General features: G+C 47.2%; 1 protein-coding gene across 1 annotated transcript in view; it reads left to right on the top strand.

The window, feature by feature from the left end:
* LOC102406543 (ATP-binding cassette sub-family A member 13) overlaps positions 1–21,651 on the top strand; it is a 206,996-nt gene that overhangs the window by 114,339 nt on the left and 71,006 nt on the right. Inside the window, exons 13-18 of the mRNA XM_025291966.3 lie at positions 21–198; positions 2,645–2,760; positions 8,317–8,473; positions 12,570–12,823; positions 18,186–18,378; positions 21,063–21,172. Of these exons, the coding sequence (XP_025147751.3) occupies positions 21–198; positions 2,645–2,760; positions 8,317–8,473; positions 12,570–12,823; positions 18,186–18,378; positions 21,063–21,172 (1,008 nt within the window). The remainder of the gene's footprint in view (positions 1–20; positions 199–2,644; positions 2,761–8,316; positions 8,474–12,569; positions 12,824–18,185; positions 18,379–21,062; positions 21,173–21,651) is intronic.

Genomic DNA, 21,651 nt, shown 5'->3' with positions numbered 1-21,651 from the left:
CCGTTCTGCTCCTGCCGCAGCCTGGAGAGCATCCGCCAGTGTGGTGTCGCCCTGTGCATCGTGCTTGGCTTCTCCATCCTCTCTGCGTCCATCGGCAGCTCCGTGGTGCGGGACAGGGTGACCGGGGCCAAGCGGCTGCAGCACGTGAGCGGCCTGGGCTACAGGACCTACTGGCTCACACACTTCCTGTTTGACATGGTAGGACTCTGGCGCTGTCCCTCTGTGTCCCTGCACCCCCGGGAGGTGTGTGTGCATGTGTGTGTGTGTGTGTGTATGTGTGTGGCTGCACCTTGCTGGCCAGTTCCTGGGAGCACATTTGACGTTAAGCCTCCTCTCTGCACTTCCCAGTCGTGTTGCTTCCGAGGAGGGGAAGATGGATATAAGCTGGGATCTGTGCAGCTTTGGGGACAAACGATGTAATTCCCACCCAGACGAAATGCACAGAACTGTATAAGAGATGAACTAGCAGGAAGACGGTTAAAACCCAGCATTGCAATCAGCACAAGAAATGGAAATTAAGGTGTGAGAACCCCAAAGAGAAGGCGATTCACCCAAATCAAGGTAGCCAGGGATGCCTTCCTGCAGGATGCCGTGTGTGGACAGAGAGTGAAAGAAGCGAGAGAAAGAAAACTGTTCAAAGCAGGCTGACTCAGGAGCAGGGCAGACCAAAGGGGACTGAAAGCTGATTTTAGGGGAGACGGCCGTTAAGGAGAACACCAGCGGGGCAGGTGAGCACAGCAAAGCCCTGCACGGGGCATGTGTCCTCACACCGCGGGGCGTGCTGAGAGGCTCGCACTCTAACGTGGGCGAGGAGTGGGTGATCTCATCCATCCCTGCTGTTTAAACAGTGCCCTCCTTGGATGCCCGCTTGAGGCCAGGCCGCGTCCTGAAGGCTGACCCTGTGGGACCACGACACAGAAGCATGGAACTGGGAGTGACTGCTCCATGGTTGTGTGTCCAGAGGGCACAGAGCGGGCGGGTCAGTGCCAGTTGCCCAGTCCTGGTTCAGGGACCTCCCTGGCTGCCCATTGCCGTGCCTGCTATTTAACGATGCAGAGTGACCCTTGCTTCCGAGGAGGAGAAGGGGCAGGACGTGCCCGGAGAGCATAAGAGCAGGCAGGAGAGACCCAGAGCCTCCCCATTCCTGAAGTCATGAGTCAACTGTCCTCCTCTCTCTCCCACTAACCGTGGCTCCTCTTTACTCTGGAGGCATAAGTTAGGGAGCACTGCTTTCTTCTCGGTTTCCCACCTCCATCCAGTCATTCCCCACCTAGTCAGTCACTCATTTAATGGAGGGTTTTGAGGTTTTGCTCTGGGCCAAGGTGTGGCTCAGATGGTAAAGCGTCTGCCTGCAATGCGGGAGACCTGGGTTCGATCCCTAGGTTGGGAAGATCCCCTGAAGAAGGCAATGGCAACCCACTCCAGTAGTCTTGCCTGGAAAATTCCATGGACAGAGGAGCCTGGTAGGGTATAGTCCAAGGGGTGGCAAAGAGTCGGACATGACTCAGCCACTTCACTTTCTTTACTCTCACTTTCTTTAAGGTGTGTCTGAGGTGTTGTGGACAAACCATGAACAGAACAGAGAGGGTCTCTGCCTGTAAAGAACTTGTGTTCTTATGGGTGGAAGCAGAAAGCAAGTAGATAAATACAAATAAATACACAAGATGCAATCGTCTTGAGACTTGGTTTGTCAGAGGCGTGGGAGAGGGCCACTGGACAGAGGGTGACGAGATCAGAGCTGTGGTCTGACGCTTCAGGAGGGGCACTGCTGCTGGGGGGTTTTCCACGGGTTGTCAGTGCTTGGGGGCTGCTCCCTGCAGGAGGGGTTTCTAGCCTTGGTTCTTAGTGTAGGAAGAAGCTGTGTGTCCTGGCAGGGGCTGGGTTCCTGCCCTTTCCCATGGGAGGTGGGTGTGGGTGGTGTAGACGTTAGACGTTTATCTCGTGGCCTCTCTGGGGGCTGGAGTCCCAGATCCCGGCGTGGGCAGGGCTGGTGATACTCCCGAGGCCTCCGTCCAGGGCTGGTGGACAGCCGTCTCCTCCCCACGTCCTCTCTCTGGGAGCCTGTGTCCTCATTTCCTTTCTCTGTAAGGACCCCCGCCCGGTGGAGTCAGAGTCCATCCTCACGACCTCATTTTACATGAATCTCGAAGGGGACATGTTTCAGTCCCAAACTGTGACTTTCCAGGCCTGAGTCCACTGCTGCAACCATGTGCTGGGCTAGACAGGACACAGGCTAAGTGGGAGCCAAACTGAGAGCTTGTGGTCAGGCGTGCATGCTCGGTTGCTCAGTCATGCCTGACTCTTTGCGAGTGACCCCGTGGACTGTAGCGCTCTAGGCTCTGCTGTCCATGAAGATCCTCCAGGCACGAATACTGGAGTGGGTTGCCATGCCCTCCTCCAGGAGACCTTCCCAACCCAGAGGTCTAACCCAGGTCTCCTGCATTGCAGGCAGATTCTTTCCTGTCTAAGCCACCAGGGAAGCCCAAGAATACTGAAGTGGGTTGCAATGCCCTCCTCCAGGGTGTCTTCCCAACCCAGGGATGAAACCCGCATCTCTTGTGTCTCCTGTCTTGGCAGGCAGGGGTCAGGAGATGGTGATAGACAAACCCTTGTGCTAACAGGCTCTCTCCTCTTCATTTCTCAGCTCTTTTACTTGGTCTCCGTCTGCCTGTGTGTCTCTGTGATCATGGCCTTCCAGCTAACCGCCTTCACTTTCCGGGAGAACCTGGCAGCCACGGCCCTGCTGCTGGTGCTTTTCGGGTATGTGATGGGACGCGTGGTTGAAGAATTACGGCTTGTTTTCTGAAGGAGAAACCCCCCGGGGCAGCTTTGAACCTGCTGCCGGCTTCATGGTTTTCTCTCTTTCCAACCAATTACGCTGCTGCTTCCAGGGGCACGGAGCTAAGCAGCCTGAGCAGGACGCCTGGTACCTGCTCACGGTCGGGGGGCAGTGACAGGGACAGCTTGGTCCCATCTGTCTTAGAGCCCATCATTCCATCTCTGATGCTCCTCTGGGGCACAAACATACCACCCACTGTGCTCCGGAGCTGTCCTGGAACTCGTGAAGCTCTACGGCTGCCATATTTCTCCCTCTCCTGGTCTCAGTAGTTTGGAAATGTTTTGTCTAACTTCTGTCTCTTTATTATTTTTCTCACAGCATCAAAGTAACAAAAGCAGAAAAGTCATTTTACAAATTTCTCCTTTGTACACACTGATCAGGATCCTTGCTAGCAGTCCCCAAAGTGTATCTGCCAGGTAGCAAGAATGCATAAGATCATCATTTGACTCTAGATCTAGGCTAGGTATGTGAGAGATGCTTGATAATAGTAGGGAAAAAATTAACTTATGACTCGCTGGTAAAGAAGCCACCTGCCAGTGCAGGAGACATGGGTTCAATCCCTGAATCAAGAAGATCCACTGGAACAGGAAATGACAACCTACTTCAGTATTCTTCCCTGGAAAATTCCATGGACAGAGGAGCCTGGAGGGCTACAGTCCATGGAGTTGTAAAGAGTCAGACACGACTGAGTACACACACATGCACACATATACACTTATATATGTGTGTGTATATATATATTTAAACAGAGCATTCTGCTTTTATCTAAGCCAAAGTTTATGAAATGGTTTTTACATAGATGACAGTTGTATCAGCAATTCAGACCTTTCAAAGCATCTAATTAGGGAACAGTTATATCCTTACTGGAAAAACAGATACAGGGATGGATAGATGAATAGATGAGGGACAAAGAGAGAGACAGAGAAACCTTAAGCTAAGAATTCTCTGCATGTTCATGACAGCAGCACCTTTCAAAGGATTTCAGGAGACTCACTGGTCTCTCGGGTTGAGGCACAGCCATGGGCCCAGAGGGTGACATGTCAAGTGGAGGGTCCCAGGTGAGGGGGACCCAGAGGACCTGGAAAGGTGACTCAGGCAGGTTCTGGGGGAGAAGCACAAAGCAGGGACCCACCAGGCTCTCAGGTGACATCCCAGGGCTGGTTCAGTTTTTAGACGGGTTCTTCCTCCACTGGAGCCCAGGAATTTGCAGGACCCTGACACGGTGACTCCCCTGCAAGAGGAGAGATCCCTGGGGCCCCAAATGCTACCACATCCCCTGAGTGCCCCAGTGGACAAGCGTGTTGGCTGACCCCTCCTGTCCACAGAAGGAGCCCCAGAACCACTTCAAAAAGGCTGATCCCAGAATAAGCTGAGACCCAAGAACACAGTCAGGCATTAAAAGGGGCCATTTGTTTGGAATCTGGAAAAACTAGGGATTGTGTAAGTGATCAGAGTCTCATAAGATATAATAGGAAAACATGCCCAGTTACAATTTTCCTTTTTCTTTTCTTTCTCTCTATGGAGGAAAAATCAATCTTTAAGCTGGAAAGGGAGAATAAGCATCAAAAAGGAAAAAGAAAGTAAACCTAAAAATCTCAGAGAGAAAAGAGAATCTAACTTATATAAAAACATGAAACCTTAACCACTATTTAGTGCACATTTAACACTAAAGGATGAGAGCACAGAATCCTGTTCCCTGTCTTGGAAAATTCCTGCTGTGTGGGGGGAGGGGCCGGTTTCAAGGGAGGAAAACCCCGTAAATGGCAGAATAATGGTTAGCAGGCCTCCGACCTCCAGTGTTAAAATATTAAAATGGCATTATAGTTTAATAAAAAATGGAGGATGTTAGAAGCTACCATAGGTTTCATTAAAAATAGGTTATGCCCTTTGTGTGTGTGCTCAGTTGTGAATGACTCTCTGCGACCCCAGGGACTGTAGCCCGCCAGGCTCCTCTGTCCATGGGATTCTCCAGGGAAGAGTACTGGACTGGGTTGCCGTGCCCTCCTCAGGGGATCTTCCCGACCCAGGGATGGAACCCACGTCTCCTGCACCTCCTGCAGTGGCAGGCAGATTCTTCACTACTGAGCCACTGGGGAAGCCTGCTGAGTGGCACACGGGCTCTTAGTTCCCTGACCTGGGATGGAACCCGGGCACCCTGAGTGGAATCGCAGAGTTCTAACCACTGGATGGCCAGGAAGTCCCTGAATCCGTAGTTTTACATTGTTGGGGAGGGAGTATTGGCTCATTCTTGGAAGGAATTTCACAGCAACTACAGCTGCCTCCCACAGCTGGCTCGCAGACTGCTGCTGCTCCTTGTGTTTCAGTTAAAATCTGCTCTGACTGCTGCTGTCTCATGTGCTCATCCAGACAGCCACACAGCGGCAGGGTAGCACTTGTTTATGTCCTGGGGGACAGAGAAGGACAGAGAGTAGCCCTGTGGGGCTGAACATGAGGCAGGGCTGCTGCCTGTATTTCAGATGGAGTCCATGGAGTCATGACCTCTTTGGTAATTAATTTAGTTTATTTTAAAATTAATTTTTTATTGGAGTATAGTTGATTTATAGTGTTGTGTTAGCTTTAGATGTACAGCACAGTGAATAAGTTACACATATGAAGCTTCAACATTTTGGCCTCCTGATGTGAAGAGACAACTCATTGGAAAAGACCCTGACGCTGGGAAAGATTGAAGGCAGGAGTAGAAGGGGGTGACAGAGGACAAGATGGTTGGATGTCATCACTGACTTGGTGGACATGAGTTTGAGCAACTTCTGGGAGATAGTGCAGGACAGGGAAGCCTGGCATGCTGCAGTCCATGGGTTTGAAAAGAGTGAGACACGACTTAGCAACTGGACAACATATTTCCACTATTTTTAATATTCTTTTCCCATATAAATCATTACAGAGCATTGAGTCGAGTTCCTTGTGCTATACAGTAGGTCCTTACTGGTTATCTATTTTTTACATAGTAGTGTGAATTTAGTTCAGTGATCATTAATCATTAAACTATTTGATGCAACAGCTAATTAAGACCAGTTGCATTAAAGCACTTACCTTCCCCTCATGTGCTTAAAAATCATTTTTTTCATGCCTGAATTATGAGGCAGACTGTTGACAGAAGTTTCTAACATACTGTATGATTTTATGTTTAATATTAAACATATATAATATTAATATTTTCTGAAATACGAGGATGTATTTTTGATCCAGGGGCAAATACCATAGGTTTCATGTGGATAAGGAATTACACTCAAATCTAAACCTATTTCAAGAGCCTGCTGAGCCAGGGAGAGGGACTTCAGAGTTAAATGGTAGCTGTATTTTTAGTTTTTAAAGGAACCTCCATACTGTTCTCCACAGTGGCTGTACCACTTTACAATGGAATATTACTCAGCCAATAAAAATGATGAAATAATGCTAAAATTGCAGCATAGAGATTGTTCTGAATGGAGTAAGTCAGACAGAGGAGAAATATCGTATGACATTCCTTATGTGCAGAATCTAAAAAGAAATGATACAAATGAAATCACAAAACAGAAACAAACTCACAGTCTTAGGGAACAAGCTCCTGGTTGCCAAGGGGGAAGGACAGAGGGAAGCGATAGGTATGGAGTTTGGGATTGGCATGTACGCACTGCTGGGCTTACTAGGTGGCGCTGGCGGTAAAGAACCTGCCTGCCAAAGCAGAAGACTCAAGAGATTCGGGTTTGATCCCGGGGTCAGGAAGATCCCCTGGAGGAGGATCCAGTATTCTTGCAGCCCACTCCAGTATTCTTGCCTGAAGAATCCCATGGACAGAGGAGCCTGGTGGGCTACAGTCCATGGGGTCGTAGTTGGACACAGTTGGAAATGACTGAGCACACACGGACACACTGATATATTTAAAATAGATAACCAACAAGGACCTACTGTATAGCACAGGGAACTCTGCTCAGTGTTATGTGCCAGCCTGGATGGGAGGGGAGTTTGGGGGAGAATGGATCCATGTATATGTGTGACTCAGTCCGTTAGCTCCACCTGAAACTATCATGACATTATTAATCAGCTCTACTCCAATATAAAATAAAAAGTTAAAAAAATATTAAGAAATATTTTCAAGTTAAAAAAAAAAAAGACTCTGACAGAGTTTCCCATAAACTACTAGAACTTTTAGATTGTACCTTATATGCAAAAGTGAACGATGACCAAAAAATAAGTGAAAAAGCAAGCGGATTGAGTAAGAGAAGAGACAACCGATTTCCATGAATGTCCCCCTACAAATCTCCTTATGTCTTATTCCTTTCTTATCGCTAAGTGACTTTTACTAAGTGCTTCCCTAAGTCTGAGACTCTGTGCTAAGCCCCTGATACACATCTTACTAAGCTTTAAACAGCCCTGTGAGGAAAAGGTCATTGTTCCCCTTTTACAAACAAGGAAATGGGGACTTATTTTGTCTGAGGTCAGGGAATCTGGCTAATGTACAACTAATTGCGAGGGAGAGTCAAGGCATATAAGCTTGGGCTGAAGTTGTAACCTAGCCCCAATTCACTTGGAATCAAATGCAATAAAGTTTAATCTCAAAACACACACAACACACACACACACACACACAAAAAAAAAAAAAAAAAAAAGAAATTTTTTTTTTTTTAAAAAGTCAGTGACTTCTCTGCTGGCGTCCACGTTGAGGTACCAGCTTCCTTTGCTTAGTGGGGTAGGTGGGTTGGGGAGGTCACAGGAGGAAGCTGAGGGGAGTCAACCGTGAATAAATCCTGGCTCTGTGCTCTGGAGAAGGAAACATGAAGAGGTGTTTTCCTGTGAGGAACCTTGTGGGTGTTTTCCTACAGCGTGAGGCTGTCTGAGGCCTGTGGGGGCCACTTCTGGGCTTCACTGTCCACTGCCCAGCTTCGGGTCACACAGAAATGACTCCCACTTCAGCTCCACATCCTTTCCAGCTGTGGGTTCCCAGTCAGGTGTCTGAGCCTTGTCAGTGCCGTGGTGAAACAGGGCCATGCCTCCCACCTGGGGGCCTGTAGGAGAGGGGAGGTCAGAGCACACACTGGAGGCATAAGGCATGGAGCCTGTGAGGACACCCCAGAGAGGAAGCTTTCCATTTTCATCTGAGGTCCTCTTTTTGTATAGCATTCTCCACTTGTGATAGCTTTAATTCTCACTCTAACAAACAGGTGTCATGTCTCTTTGCTGAGAAGCTGTGAGCGAGGAGCAAGGCCAAGCTTGCCCCACCGGGTGGGGGAAGTAGGCCTTTCTTTGGCTCATGGAGCTACACGCCCAGGCCCGGGTTTGACCCGACCCAGGCTCTGCACACTGTATTACGGAAAATGCGCTTCATCTTTAGAAAATACTGCCAGCTTTATTAAGTCAAGTGTGCCTCTGTTCATTGAGGGAGGAAGACTAACCAGCCAATAGCATCTTGTCTGTGATTCAGTCTCTAGAGAAAGAAGAGTTGCAGGACAAGGAGCATGGCTTTTCGCTTTGCTTTTCAGGTATGCCACTCTTCCCTGGATGTATCTCGTCTCGAGGATCTTTTCCAGCTCGGACGTTGCTTTCATCTCCTACATCTCCTTGAACTTCATCTTTGGCCTCTGTACCATGATGATGACGGTCATGCCCCAGCTGCTGGCCATCGTCTCCAAGGCTCAGGTCCGTGACTCTCTGCACGGCCTCCCAGGGTGAGGGGGGGAGAGAGGGTCGACTCACACCGAGACCATTCCTTTTCCAACTGGGCTTCACTGCAGATGTACTGGTGTCCACTGTCTTTACCTCCAGAGAGAGACAGGGACTCTACTTAGCAGAAACATCTGTGCCTTGACATCTGCTGCCAGCAGCGGACCCAGGCTGGCAGCCATGGGCAGAAGATGAGTTGTTTGTGCTCCTGCTTCACGGGTGAAGGGCAGACTGAGCAGTGGGTTCATGGCCTCATCCCTGTTTACGGATGAATGACCGATCGACGGTTGGAAGAGGGGCTGTTTGTGTGACGTGTGTCCTGTCTGGGCATCGCAGGAACGGGGACATTCCTGTCTTTGGGCTTGGATGCTCCGGCCTGGGATTTGCCACAGCACAGACCATACTCTCAGGCCACAGCGGGTTTGGATTTTCTGGGTGATTCTGCCCTCTCCCCTCGGAGCCCTGGGACAGATTTAGATTTGCTGCTCTCAGAGTTTTGGAGCAGAAGGCTTCCCCAGTACTGGACTCCTGGCCCAGGAACATTTATTCTGGTGAGGAGGCGCCTCTCTCAGGGAACCCCTTCCATCAGGCTGTCTGTATCAGGAGGGCCACTTCAGGGCTGTCACTCCAGCAGGCATCAGGGTCCAGTGGAACCCAGCAGTGTTGGCCACCCCCCACCACCCGCCGACTCTTGTCGGGCCAGGCTCCTCTCCGGAGGCCTGCTGGGGTCTTGTCCGCAGTAACTCATTTTCCGTCTTTCTCAGCCTCCCCTGGGCTGCTTGTGGGGATGGACTTCAGAGTCTGCAGCCTCCTGTGCCCGTCTTTCCACACTTTCCCTTCTTGGCTCTGGCCACAACGTTCTCTCCCGACTCCCCACTGTGTGGGCCCCGTTCCTCACTAGTCCTGGTGTTGGATCCACTCAGAGGCTGAGAAAACAGCCCCAGAAAGGCCCAGTCCAGAGGACGGGCTGCTGGTCAGTGTCCAGCAAGTTGGAGGCTAAGCTCCCTTCCTGTGCTCAGACACACCAGGACGTGATTCTCCAGCAACGGCTTGTGTTCTTTTCCTTAAGTTTGTACAGAAGCAGTGAGCTCTGTAGACATGCGTTTTTGAATCCAATTGAAAGAAACAACTTATTCTGGTGATTTTTTTAGATCTGTTATTGACACTAATCTGTATTAGTGGGTCTAGACTTTAAATAGCAAACTAGCAGAACGATTCATTGACTTTAACTCGAGAGAGCGTTGAAGTTAGTGGAGGTAGAACAGAGCTTCCTTGTCCTCATCAGAGCTCTGATATAACCATGGATCTCATGAACTAAATGTGAAGAGAGGCAGATTCGAGATAGACAGTCCCTGCCCTGGGGACGGGTCACAGACAGAAGAGGATGAGGGAGGGGTCTTCTAGACCCTCAGAGCAAACCAACCCAGAGTCTTGAGGTCCTGAGACTGAGGTCAGTGGGATGCCTTGTTCCCTCCTGTTATAAACAGCTTTGTTCACTTGGAGAGAAATCAGGCAGTAAGTTGTTTGCAAAAAATGAGTCAAGCTCAATGGTTAACAGATAATAAAAGGCATTTCCTTGCTGTTGCTGAGGTCTTTTTTCCCCTTTGCTCTTTATTTTGATATGCTCCGCTTAAAAAGATCAACGTCATAAATGGGTGATTTTCAGATATTCCTTTGTAAGTTCAAGAGGTAACGTATTCCTATGAAAACATGACATAAGACGAGGAAGGGGACTAGGTTTTCAGACCAGTGCTAAAGACCAGTAGAGCTGGCATTAACCACTGTGTAGACACACAGTACTGTTAATGTGAGCATTTTAGTTTTGACCAAGTCACAGTTTATAGGCAGATATGCACAGAAAAGGCATTTGGGGCTCTAATTCAGGCTGCGGTGCATCTGTCTCTCCCACTGCGGAGATTCTCTTTTGAGGGATGGGGGATGCAGGTAGGTGAAAAAAATCATAGTTTTTTTTTTTTTAATGTTCATTTATTTGGCTGCGTTGGGTCTTGGTTGCAGCACGTGGGATCTTGGTTGTGTCGTGTGGATCTTTCATTGTGGTGCATGGGCTCTCTAGTTGTGGTGTGCCCACCCAGTAGTTTTGGCTTTTGGAAAAAGCTCGTAGTTTCAGTAGTAGATGGCACCCCACTCCAGTACTCTTGCCTGGAAAATCCCATGGATGGAGGAGCCTGGTAGGCTGCAGTCCATGGGGTTGCGAAGAGTCAGACATGACTGAGCGACTTCACTTTCACTCTTCACTTTCATGCATTGGAGAAGGAAATGGCAACCCACTCCAGTGTTCTTGCCTGGAGAATCCCAGGGATGGGGGAGCCTGGTGGGCTGCCGTCTATGGGGTCGCACAGAGTCAGACATGACTGAAGCGACTTAGCAGCAGCAGCATAGTTTCAGTAATTTATGTCTCTACTTGATCAATCTCCACATATTATGAATCAGACACTTATGAATTGCTGTTCTGTGACTTTGTGTGGCTACACTCAACACGTGGGGGTTATTTACTAACTTGGTGTTATGAGTTGCAAATAGCTTCGTTCATGTGGGAAGAGAGTGTGTGACTTTCTTGCAGTCAGATCTGAGTCCTCACCATTAATTAATTATTCCCTGAACTGTCAGATCCTGAGTTAAAAGCTATAATAGTCTCCTGTTTCCATCTTGTTAAAATGGAACCCTTTGAAGTCATATATTATTTGATCCAGGGACATAGTTTTATGAAAAGTGGGATAATAAGCCCCTTTAGGACTGCTTGAAATCTGTAAATAGTGGTAGTTGGTCAAGACTTGAACCAAAGGATCATTAAATGAGCCTTTCATGTTTTTCTCATGTCTGCATGCAAAGGACAGTAAACTGTGATGCAGCAATACATGCCCCCCAAAAGTCATTTTTTGCTTTATCACTCTTATTTTTCAGCTTACTTTTTTATTGAAGTAGAGTTGAGTTACAATGTTGTGTTAATTACTACTGTGCAGCAGTACAGTGACTCAATCATATGCGTCTGTACATTCTTTTTCTTGTTCTTTTCCATTATGACTGATCACAGGGTACTGAATGTAGTTCCCTGTACCATACAGTGGGGCCTGGTTGTTGATTCATTCTTTATATTGTAATAGCGTGCATCTGCTAATCCCAAACTCCCTCTCCACCCCTCCCCTTCCCCCCTGCCCTTGGCAACTGCAGATCTGTCCTCTATGTCTGTGAGTCTGTGTCTGTTTCACAAATCAGCTGATTTGTGTCATGGTTTGGATTCCACATATGAGTAATAGCGTATGACATTTGTCTTTCGCTTTCTGACTTGCTTCACGTAGCGTGATAACCTTTTAGTAGCCTCCATGTTGCTACAGCTGGAATTGTGTCATCCCTTTCTATGACTGAGTAATGGTTCATTGTGTGTGTGCACCACATCTTCTTCATCCCTTCATCTGTTGAAGGACATTTCGGTTGTTTCCATGTCTTGGCCATTGTAAATAGTGCTGCTGTGAGCATAGGGGTGCATGTATCTCTTCAAATTAGATTTTCACTGGATATGTGCCCTGAAGTGGGATTGCTGGATCATATGGTAGCTCTATTTTTAGCTGTTTAAGGAATCTTCGTCCTGTTTTCCATAGTGGCTGCACCAGTTAACATTCTCACCCCAACAGTGTAGGAGGGTTCCTTTTCTCCACACCCTCTTCAGCATTTGTAGACTTCTTGATGATGGTCATTCTGACTGGTGATATCTCATTGTGGTCTTGATTGGCATTTCTCTAATACTTAGCAATGATGAGCATCTTTTTATGCCTTTTGACCATCTCTATGTCTTCTTCAGAGAAATGTCTCTTTAAGTCTTCTGCCCAGTTTTTGATTGGGCTGTTTGATTTTTGGTGTTGACCTAAAAGCCTTTTTTTTGGATTTTCTATTGTCCGTGAACCACACTAGTAGAGACAACTCATTGTGAACAGCCGTGAGTTTACATTGTAAGGGAACACTGGACGGTATTGGCTGTAAGATAGGTAATTGATGGTTTTGTATGTCTTCTTTATGAAGAGCTCTCACTTTGATTTCTCTTTCTTTCACTGCACAGAATTTACAGAACATCTATGACGTCCTCAAGTGGGTCTTCACTATTTTCCCTCAGTTCTGCCTGGGTCAGGGGCTGGTAGAACTCTGTTACAATCAGATCAGGTATGACCTGACCCATAACTTTGGCATTGACTCCTATGTGAGCCCATTTGAGATGAACTTCCTGGGCTGGATCTTTGTGCAGTTGGCTGTACAAGGCTCGGTCCTTCTCCTCCTGAGGGTGCTGCTTCACAGAGACCTCTGGCTGCAACCCAGGTACGTCCTGCAGGGCTCGTCCTTGATGGAACTAGTGTCTGAATAAAGATGGAGCAGCAAATCCATCCTAGAGGTTGCGGGACAAGAAACATTCTGAACAGTGTCATACCCACATCTCATAGTTAGGATTTTATAGTTTTTGTTTGCTTTGTTTTTTTTTTTCTTTTTCTTTTTATTGGTGAGTTACTGACATTAGGAAGGGGAATGCCAAAAGAAAAGGTGTCAACCTGTGAGATAATCAACCCAATTCTTTAGTCACCTTAATGAATTTTACTTCTTAAAATTGCTCAGTTTTCCTCTTACTCTGATTGTAGCATCTAGGGTGAATTCAGTTGGTCCCATAACATACTCTGGACTTCCCCGGTGGCTCAAATGGTAGAGAATCTGCCCGCAATGCAGGAAACCCTGATTGGACCCAGGGTTAGGAAGATCCTCTGGAGAAGGAAATGGCAACCTGCTCCAGTATTCTTGCCTGGGAAATCCCATGGACAGAGGAGCCTGGTGGGCTACTGTCCATGGGGTCTCAAAGAGTTGAACATGACTTAGCGACTAACACTTTCACTTTCATAACATAATATCATTTTGTGGCAAAATAGCATCAACTCCTAAATGCAGGTGTGTAAGAAAGTCAGTGCTGATAACCACTTGCCCTTTGCCAGATCCTCTTGTTCAGTTCAGTTCAGTTGCTCAGTCATGTCTGACTCTGCGACCCCATGAATCGCAGCACGCCAGGCCTCCCTGTCCATTACCAACTCCTGGAGCCTACTCAAACTCATGTCCATTGAGTCGGTGATGCCATCCAGCCATCTCATCCTCTGTCATCCCCTTCTCCTCCTGCCCTCAATCTTTCCCATCATCAGGGTCTTTTCCAATGAGTCAACTCTTCGCATGAGGTGGCCAAAGTATTGGAGTTTCAGCTTCAGCAGGACTGATCATTGGAAGGACTGATGTTGAAGCTGAAACTCCAATACTTTGGCCACCTCATGCGAAGAGTTGACTCATTGGAAAAGACCCTGATGCTGGGAGGGATCCTCTTGTTATTAGCACTAAAGATATTTTATTTAATTAATATTATTCAATAATGATGCTGATAATGTCCTCCTCTTTGTTAGGTGAGAATGAAAGTCAGTAGCCCAAGGGGTGTATATGTATATGATGTGTGCTGTCCACGTGAGTTTGTGTGTGCCCATGTCCACACAAACACATTCTTATACCCGCATCTCTATATTCTCAATAGGATCATAAGTGGTTTTGCAAGGACATGTGACATATTGACAGATAACACATTTCAAGTATTAAGCAAGGAGTGTACTTTATTATGTAGGGTCCACAATGGCATGTCTCTCCCTTTGTAACCCTCGTGGCCTTAATCTGTGGACTTGCTCTAAGAAAGGGATCCTTCATGGAGAAAGTACTAATTAGGACTATATCACAGGAGAAACTGTTAAATATTATAGACCTAGTATTAACAATCCATGATGATTTCCTTATAGACTATCCCCCCCTCAGTCATTTCATCAACATACTTCCTTTAGAATCTGCTAAAGTGGAGAACCGTTTGAATACCCATCACGAAGCTCTCTTGAGTTGGCCACAATCCCTCTGGAATCTGTAGATTTCCAATACTGGCAGAGTTTGAAATAGAATTCTGTGTGCTCTTCAAATGTAATTGGTCCTGTGTTCAGCCCTCCATTGCTGCTACTGCTACTGCTAAGTCGCTTCAGTTGTGTCTGACTCTGTGCGACCCCATAGATGGCAGCCCACTAGGCTCCTCTGTCCCTGGGATTCTCCAGGCAAGAACACTGGAGTGGGTTGCCATTTCCTTCTCCAATGCATGAAAGTGAAAAGTGAAAGTGAAGTCACTCAGTTGAGCCCAACTCTTAGCGACCCCATGGACTGCAGCCTACCAGGTTCCTCCGTCCATGGGATTTTCCAGGCAAGAGTACTGGAGTGGGGTGCCATTGCCTTCTCCATCGGCCCTACATAGTTTAATGTATTTTAAAACCTATTTTGTAGAAACCCCTTCAGCAGATTTCAGGGTATTAAATCCTCCTGCAGCATCAAAAGAATTTTCTGTAAAGACTTTGGGTGTTACCTTTACCTGGAACCCCATGGACTGCATCATGCCAGGCTTCCCTGTCCATCACCAACTCCCAGAGCTTGCTCAACTAATGTCCATCAAGTCATTTGATGCCATCCAACCATCTCATCCTCTGTCGTCCCTTTCTCCTCCTGCCTTCAGTCTTTCCCAGCATCAGGGAATTTTCAAATAAGTCAGTTCTTCATGTCAGGTGGCCAAAGTTTTGGAGTTTCAGCTTCAGCATTAGTCCTTCCAATGAATATTCAGAACTGATTTCCTTTAGAATGGACCGGTTGGATCTCCTTGCAGTCCAAGGGACTCTCAAGAGTCTTCTCCAACACCACAGCTCAAAAGCATCAATTCTTTGATGCTCAGCTTTCTTTATGGTCCAACTCTGACATCCATACATGACCACTGGAAAAACCATAGCTTTGACTAGAGGGACCTTTGTTGGCAAAGAAGTGTCTCTGCTTTTTAATATGCTGTCTTGGTTGGTCATAGCTTTTCTTCCAAGGAGCAAGTGTCTTTAAATTTCATGGCTGCAGTCACCATCTGCAGTGATTTTGGAGTGGAAAAGTAAAAGTGAAACCAAATATTAGAATAATGTCCTTGTTATCTGCAGTAAATAGTCAATATTTGTTGTTCTTTGTCATTGTGAAGGTTACAGAATCCAGCAATTAAATATAACTTAGACATTAGTTACCTGTCAGTCCATTATGAATGACAGTGACCTGACCAAATTAATATGGATTTTAAAACCATATTAAAACCAGATCTAACCAGGTCACTAATCACTGCCTGAAAGCTAAGTCCAAGGTTCTCAGCCAGGCCCTTCAAGTCTGGCAGCTCATGCTCAGGGATGCTCCATGTGATGTCCCTTCTGTCTCTACCTGTGACATTGGCCCTGATCTCCAGTCTGGGCTGGTCCTTTGCCAGGATTGCCTTCCTCATCTCCAGGACCCTCCCTGTAGGTCCTCCTGCCTCTCCGGCCCAGCATGACGTCCTGCCAGTGTTTCCATTACAGCTTGCATCTACCATCAGGGCCGTCAGTGTTGTTTTAACGTGTTTGTTCCTCTCCTCTACCTGACTCTATAAATTCCTTGTGCAGGAAACATTTTACACTGTTGTAGTGAATTCCTGGAAAGAATAGGAACACCCTACCCTCTGCATCTGGGCAGACAGTTCCTGCAGCCCCTCCTAAGTGGACTGTCTCCCGCCTGACCTTGGTGCTGGTTCCCCACTGCCCTTCCCCACCCGGCGCCTGCTTATAGCCTGCAGTCCCTCTGTCAGCCCCTGTTGTCTGCCCAGACCCAGGACCACATCAGAACCTGCGCTCCAGCCACACACGAATCAGGTTGGGTGGGCTTTGATTATGGGGTGGGGGGAGGTCCCTGTTTGTTGTCTCTCTGGTCTGGAGGCAGTTTCTGCTCTCTATATCCCAGTTGCCGGCTGGGTCTGAGCAGCCACATGGCCCAGGGCAGCGTCTCCCTTCTGATATCAGCTGCACTAAATCCCTGCAAAGACCCGCTGCACCAACGCCCACCAGGCTCCTTCCTCTTGACACAGATGCGGTTTTTCATGATGGTCAGTTGGAGGATGGCCAGGCAGCTCGTTTCTGAGTACAGGGGTATGAACTGCATGTTGTGTTGTGGGGAGGAGGCCAACGGACAGTGACCTCACTCAGAGCCCCCCACCCACCAGATCCACTTGAGATGAAACTAGTAGACGTGCTGGAGCCCTGAGCCCTGAGAGCAGATGCTCTGGCCTGAGACCAGGCAGCAGGCGCAGAGCTGCCCGGGTGATGCTAATGAGGAGATGGTCGGAACTGCTGATGGGTCTTGGAAACAGGAAGGGATTAGGTGACGTGTGTCCTGGTGGAGTGATAGACAGCCTCTGGATGACCAGACTAGGCTGAAGGGCCATGGAACGCACCCTCACCTGGGGAAGGGTGCCCGACAGTCAAGGAGAAAGTGTCAAATTCAGTGAATGTTCGTAAATTGAACACAGCCGCGTTACCTTCCCCTAGTCAGTAGCACCTGAAGTCCCCTCAGAACCCCTTGTCAGTCAGTCCCACTCTGTTTTCTGTTCAGTCCCTAAGTCATGTTTTTGCAGCCCCATGGACTTCAGCACACCAGGCTTTCCTGTCCCACTCTATAGATGGATTCATTTCTTATGCTTTTGAATGTTATATAAAATCCATCATATAACACATACTCCTGCACGTGTAGCTGTATTTTCTAATCATCTATGTTGTGTGTTGAGAAACTTATATGTTTTTCCAGTGGTGATTTCAGGTATGGAAAAAATAGTACAGGGAAAGGGGCTGGGGGCACTGGGGTCTAGCTCTAGATATTTTATTGTATTTTTAATACTTTTTAAATTTTAAAATAGCTTAAGAAACTCATAAGAAATAGCAAAATCAGTCCAGAGAAATTCTATGACCCCTTCACCCAGCTTCTCCCAACAATACTGTGATAGTATAATAACACAGTACACTACAATATTACATTGATAAAACCAGGAAATTGATGTGGGTACAATGCTATCTCAGTGATCTGTACTCATTTAGTTACTAAAATATTGGCTTATTACAATTTGCAGAAATTGAGATTTACTCGAAAGGCAAAATGCACCAGAAAAGAAAATCATAAAGATTAGAAAGTGAGCTGGCTCAGATTTAGGGAAAAAAATCAGAGGCAAGAGTTAGCTTTGTGCTCATCTGACAGGTGTCTGTCGAGTGCCTCCCATGTATTCTTTTACACAATCCAGCGCGTGCTGCGGAACTGTAGCACTGGGGACTTTCATGTATAATCTAGTTTATCAAAGGGCTTGTTTGCTCCAGGGCTTCCCTGCTGACTCAGATAGTAAATAATCCACCTGTTAATGCAGGAGACCCAGGATCAATCCCTGGGTTGAAAAGACCCCCTGGAGAAAGAACTGGCAACCCACTCCAGTATTGCTGCCTGGAGAATTCCATGGACAGAGGAGTCTGGCAGGCCATAGCCCATGGGGTCTCAGAGTCATACACAACTGAGCAACTAACTCTTGGCTTCACTTGCTCAAAGTGGTCAGACTAGTTGATTTCTTACAACTTTGTGATAAATTATTTGTCCTTTGGCACAAAAGTCTGGCGTGACTTTATTGTTCATAAAATCAGCAAGTGGTTTGAGTTTGGTGTCCATCCATGTCACCCTTTGGATGAACTCTGACCTTTCTTTTCCCCTCGATTCTTCCGGCCCATTTCCCAGTGGTGAATTAACTCTGAATTATCTATCCTCCCAGGGGCCACTCTGCCATTCAAGGCACAGTCACATCTTCCAAGGACATAGATGTTGAAAAAGAGCAAGTGAGGGTGCTGAAAGGCAGAACCAGCAGAGACACTCTGGTGCTGTACAACCTCAGTAAGAATTACAGGGGCTTCTTCAAGAGCATGACTGCCGTGCAAGATATCAGTTTGGGCGTACGCAGGGGAGAGGTAAGAGACTTCTACCTGTACCTTTTCTGCTGCAAACAGACCTCAGTCTAATTGTTGATCTGCTCATGTTATTCTCAGAATATCTGACTTCACAACTGAAAGCATCTGCACATTTTAGGAATCTCTCCTGGATCTGTATAGAGAGTCGGTTGACTTTCCCTAGTGAAAACTCTGCTGATTGATTGATGGGGTTTATTCTCTTTCATAATTTAAAAAATTTAAGTGATCAAGGTTGGTATTGTTCAGTTGCTAACCCATGGACTGCCCACCAGGCTCCTGTGTCCATGGGATTCTCCAGGAAAGAACACTGGAGTGGGTAGACATTCCCTTCTCTAGGGGATCTTCCCAACCCAGGGATTGAACTTGCATCTCCTGCTTGGCCGGCGGGTTCTTTACCAGGGAACCACCAGGGAAGCCCAAGTGACCCAGGACTTTTCATTGTTGTTTGGGTTACAGGGTGACCCTCCATTGAGTGCAAATATTTTATAAATCCAATTAATTAAGGAAAACACTTCTAACTCCTGTTTGAACTTCAGTACTCTTTAAGTGGCCAATTAAGCCATCTAGTAAAATGTTATTCTGAAAAAGTAAAAACACTCACACACCACAGCTAGCTTAGAGTTGTTTTTCATGAACGTGGCATTAATTCTAGTAGAAATGTTTTTTCTGAACTGACAGAAGCCACGTAAATTGTTCCTGATGCGTGCTTAATGCATAAAGGGAAGTCAGTTCTGAAAGTGATTACTTTTAATTAACTGTTAAAAATAAATGACAGTATCTTGCATTCATGTTCCAAGCTTCTGAGGAATTCAAAGTAGGTTATATGGTTATCTGATTGGCATCCAAGCTCTGCTGTGAGTGGATCTGAGGTAGAGAGGAGCTGAGGGATGATAGATCCGTGTCTAACCAGGGACATGGCACCCTGCACTGAGGTGTGCAGTCAGACAGGACAGATGTTAAACAAGTGTTTTTTTGCAGGGTTTGTGTTTTCTGCTCAACTCTAAGACTAGTATTGTGATTTTTGCCATCTTATCAAACTATTTTTTTTACCCTCGCTTAAAAAGAAAAAAACTTCCATTTTGCTATTCTCCATGGCTTCCATGGTTGCTCAGTGTAAAGAACCTGCTTGCCAGTGCAAGAGATATAGGTTCAATACCTGGGCTGGGACTGACTCCCTGGAGGAGGAAGATCCTCTGGAGGAGGAAATGGCCTGCTCCAGTATTTTTGCCTGGGAAATCCCATGGACAGAGGAGCCTGGTGGGCTACAGTCCATGGGATGTCAAATCAGACATGACTGAATGACTAACCAACAGCTCCTTCTCTGTGATAGATCTAAGGAGTAAGAAAAAAACCTTGAAAAATGTCCTGAGAGAAATGCTCCAGATATCTGAAATGGTCCAGGATGCATTCATCTTGGGATTCTGTTCACTAGGCTTTTTTTTGAGCATCTGAGTTTAATGACTTAGATGTAAAGAATTGTGCAAAAGCCTACGGAAAACACCGAGATGACTATGCTGTGCCCCTTTCCCTCCAGGAATTAATAATTGGGCAGGCTATGGGAGGTCATAAACAGTGCCCAGTGTGATGTAACAGCAGATCAAGGTTGAAAGGCGCCGAGTGAAGTGAATGGCCTCAGAGCCGTAAATCTAGAGATGGCGGCCCCACGGCCAGGGTGGAGCCTGAGAGCAGGGAAGGGGGAATAGGCGGAGTGGGGAGGCAGGAGTGTGAGAAAGGAAGGCTCCAATAAACTTCAGCCTCAGCCCGGAGGGTAGAATGTGCTCGAATTACCTGATGGTTTTGTACCTGGGGCAGTGCTCAGGTGTGGTCTGGCTGACATGAGTGACGGGACAGCACAGATCTGCAGCAGGATGGCCCCATGTTTCAGAGGGTAGAAGAGACCCAGGTAAGGTGGGGAAAACATAGGTGTTGAAGCAGACTGCTCCCAGAGCTACAAAATAGGGCTCTGTGCTAACTAAGTGGGCTCAGCCACAGGAAACCCAGGATTCAGGGAGCCAGCAGTGGCCAGACATTGGGAAACAGTTGTCCTGGAAGGAGGTCAGTAAGGATAAGCATCTCGGCTTCCACCACAGCATCTCCAGCTAAGAATAGCCTAGGTTCAAAGTAGAGACTGGGCTGCAAAAGACAGCAGGGCCGTGTTCCACACAGAATATGACAGAGTGAAGCAGGAAAAGGTGACCTGATGCTGAGTGTGATCATATGGAAATAGAGGGCTTTCTTCACTAGTTGTCAGGGTTAGGCCATCATCAGAGTTAGAGGACAGAGAGAGATTCAGAGACAGAAGAAGGCACTGGGATAGTCATGACTATGATGACGTGACTCCTAAAAATCCTGTGCTAACCGGAGGGACACAGGAACCTGTGATGTGGGCCCCTGTCTTATCAGACAGGATTCAGCATAATTTGTGGTAATTGCACTTACTTGTCATGCTCTTTCATTTTCCAGACATGAATATATTGTCTGTGAATTAATGCTGAAATTATACCGCTCAAATGTCACAGTGATTTCAGAAGTACTGTGTGAGCTATAAAGTGCTTTATACACTTATTTTATGATTGTAAAAGGCTACAAATAATACAAACCAAAAGTAGCACAAAAGTAGTTGAAAGCAAGTGCCGTTTCTGATGTAATTTTGATTTTATGGTCTGTTTCTTTTCTGCCTTCAGTGCTTTGGGCTTCTTGGGGTGAACGGGGCTGGGAAAACCACCACTTTCAAAATGCTGACTGGGGACCTGCCTCCAAGCTCGGGACACGCCGTCGTCAGGACTCCCACGGGGTAAAGTCCACGTTCCATCATGTTATTGCCTGTAGAGATGATCATCAAATCTAGAGAATCCCAGCCTCCCCCCATCCTGCGCTCTAAAGTCAGAGGAGGTCATTGGCCTCCAAATTTATTTCCAGTGACCACTGCTCACAAGAGGGGAAAAAGGCCTCTAAGAGGGAATGAAATGGACTTGATGTTTCCAGCCAGAGGGTGGTGAAAGCAGCCCAGGGCCACCCTCTTCCAGCAGTGATGCTGGCTGCTCTGCCCCATGGAAGCCGGGTGGGTGGGAGTGGCCGGGGCCGGGTTCTTCTGCTTTGCCATGGACGGGGTGGAGCTTCAGACGGCTCACTGCAGTGCAGGGGCTGGCAGGGCGGGGTAGTTTCATTTGTTTTACCCCCAGACTTTGCCTTTCTGGCAGTTCAGCAGTTTTCCGTCTGTCCCATCTGTGTGCCATGCGTATGTGTCCTAATAACCCTTTAGCTGTTCCCCAC

Source organism: Bubalus bubalis, chromosome 8 (assembly GCF_019923935.1).
Source record: "Bubalus bubalis isolate 160015118507 breed Murrah chromosome 8, NDDB_SH_1, whole genome shotgun sequence".
Classification (NCBI taxonomy): Eukaryota; Metazoa; Chordata; class Mammalia; order Artiodactyla; family Bovidae; genus Bubalus; species Bubalus bubalis.
The sequence above is the reverse complement of the archived record's forward strand: the minus strand, read 5'-3'. Positions and strand labels throughout refer to the sequence as shown.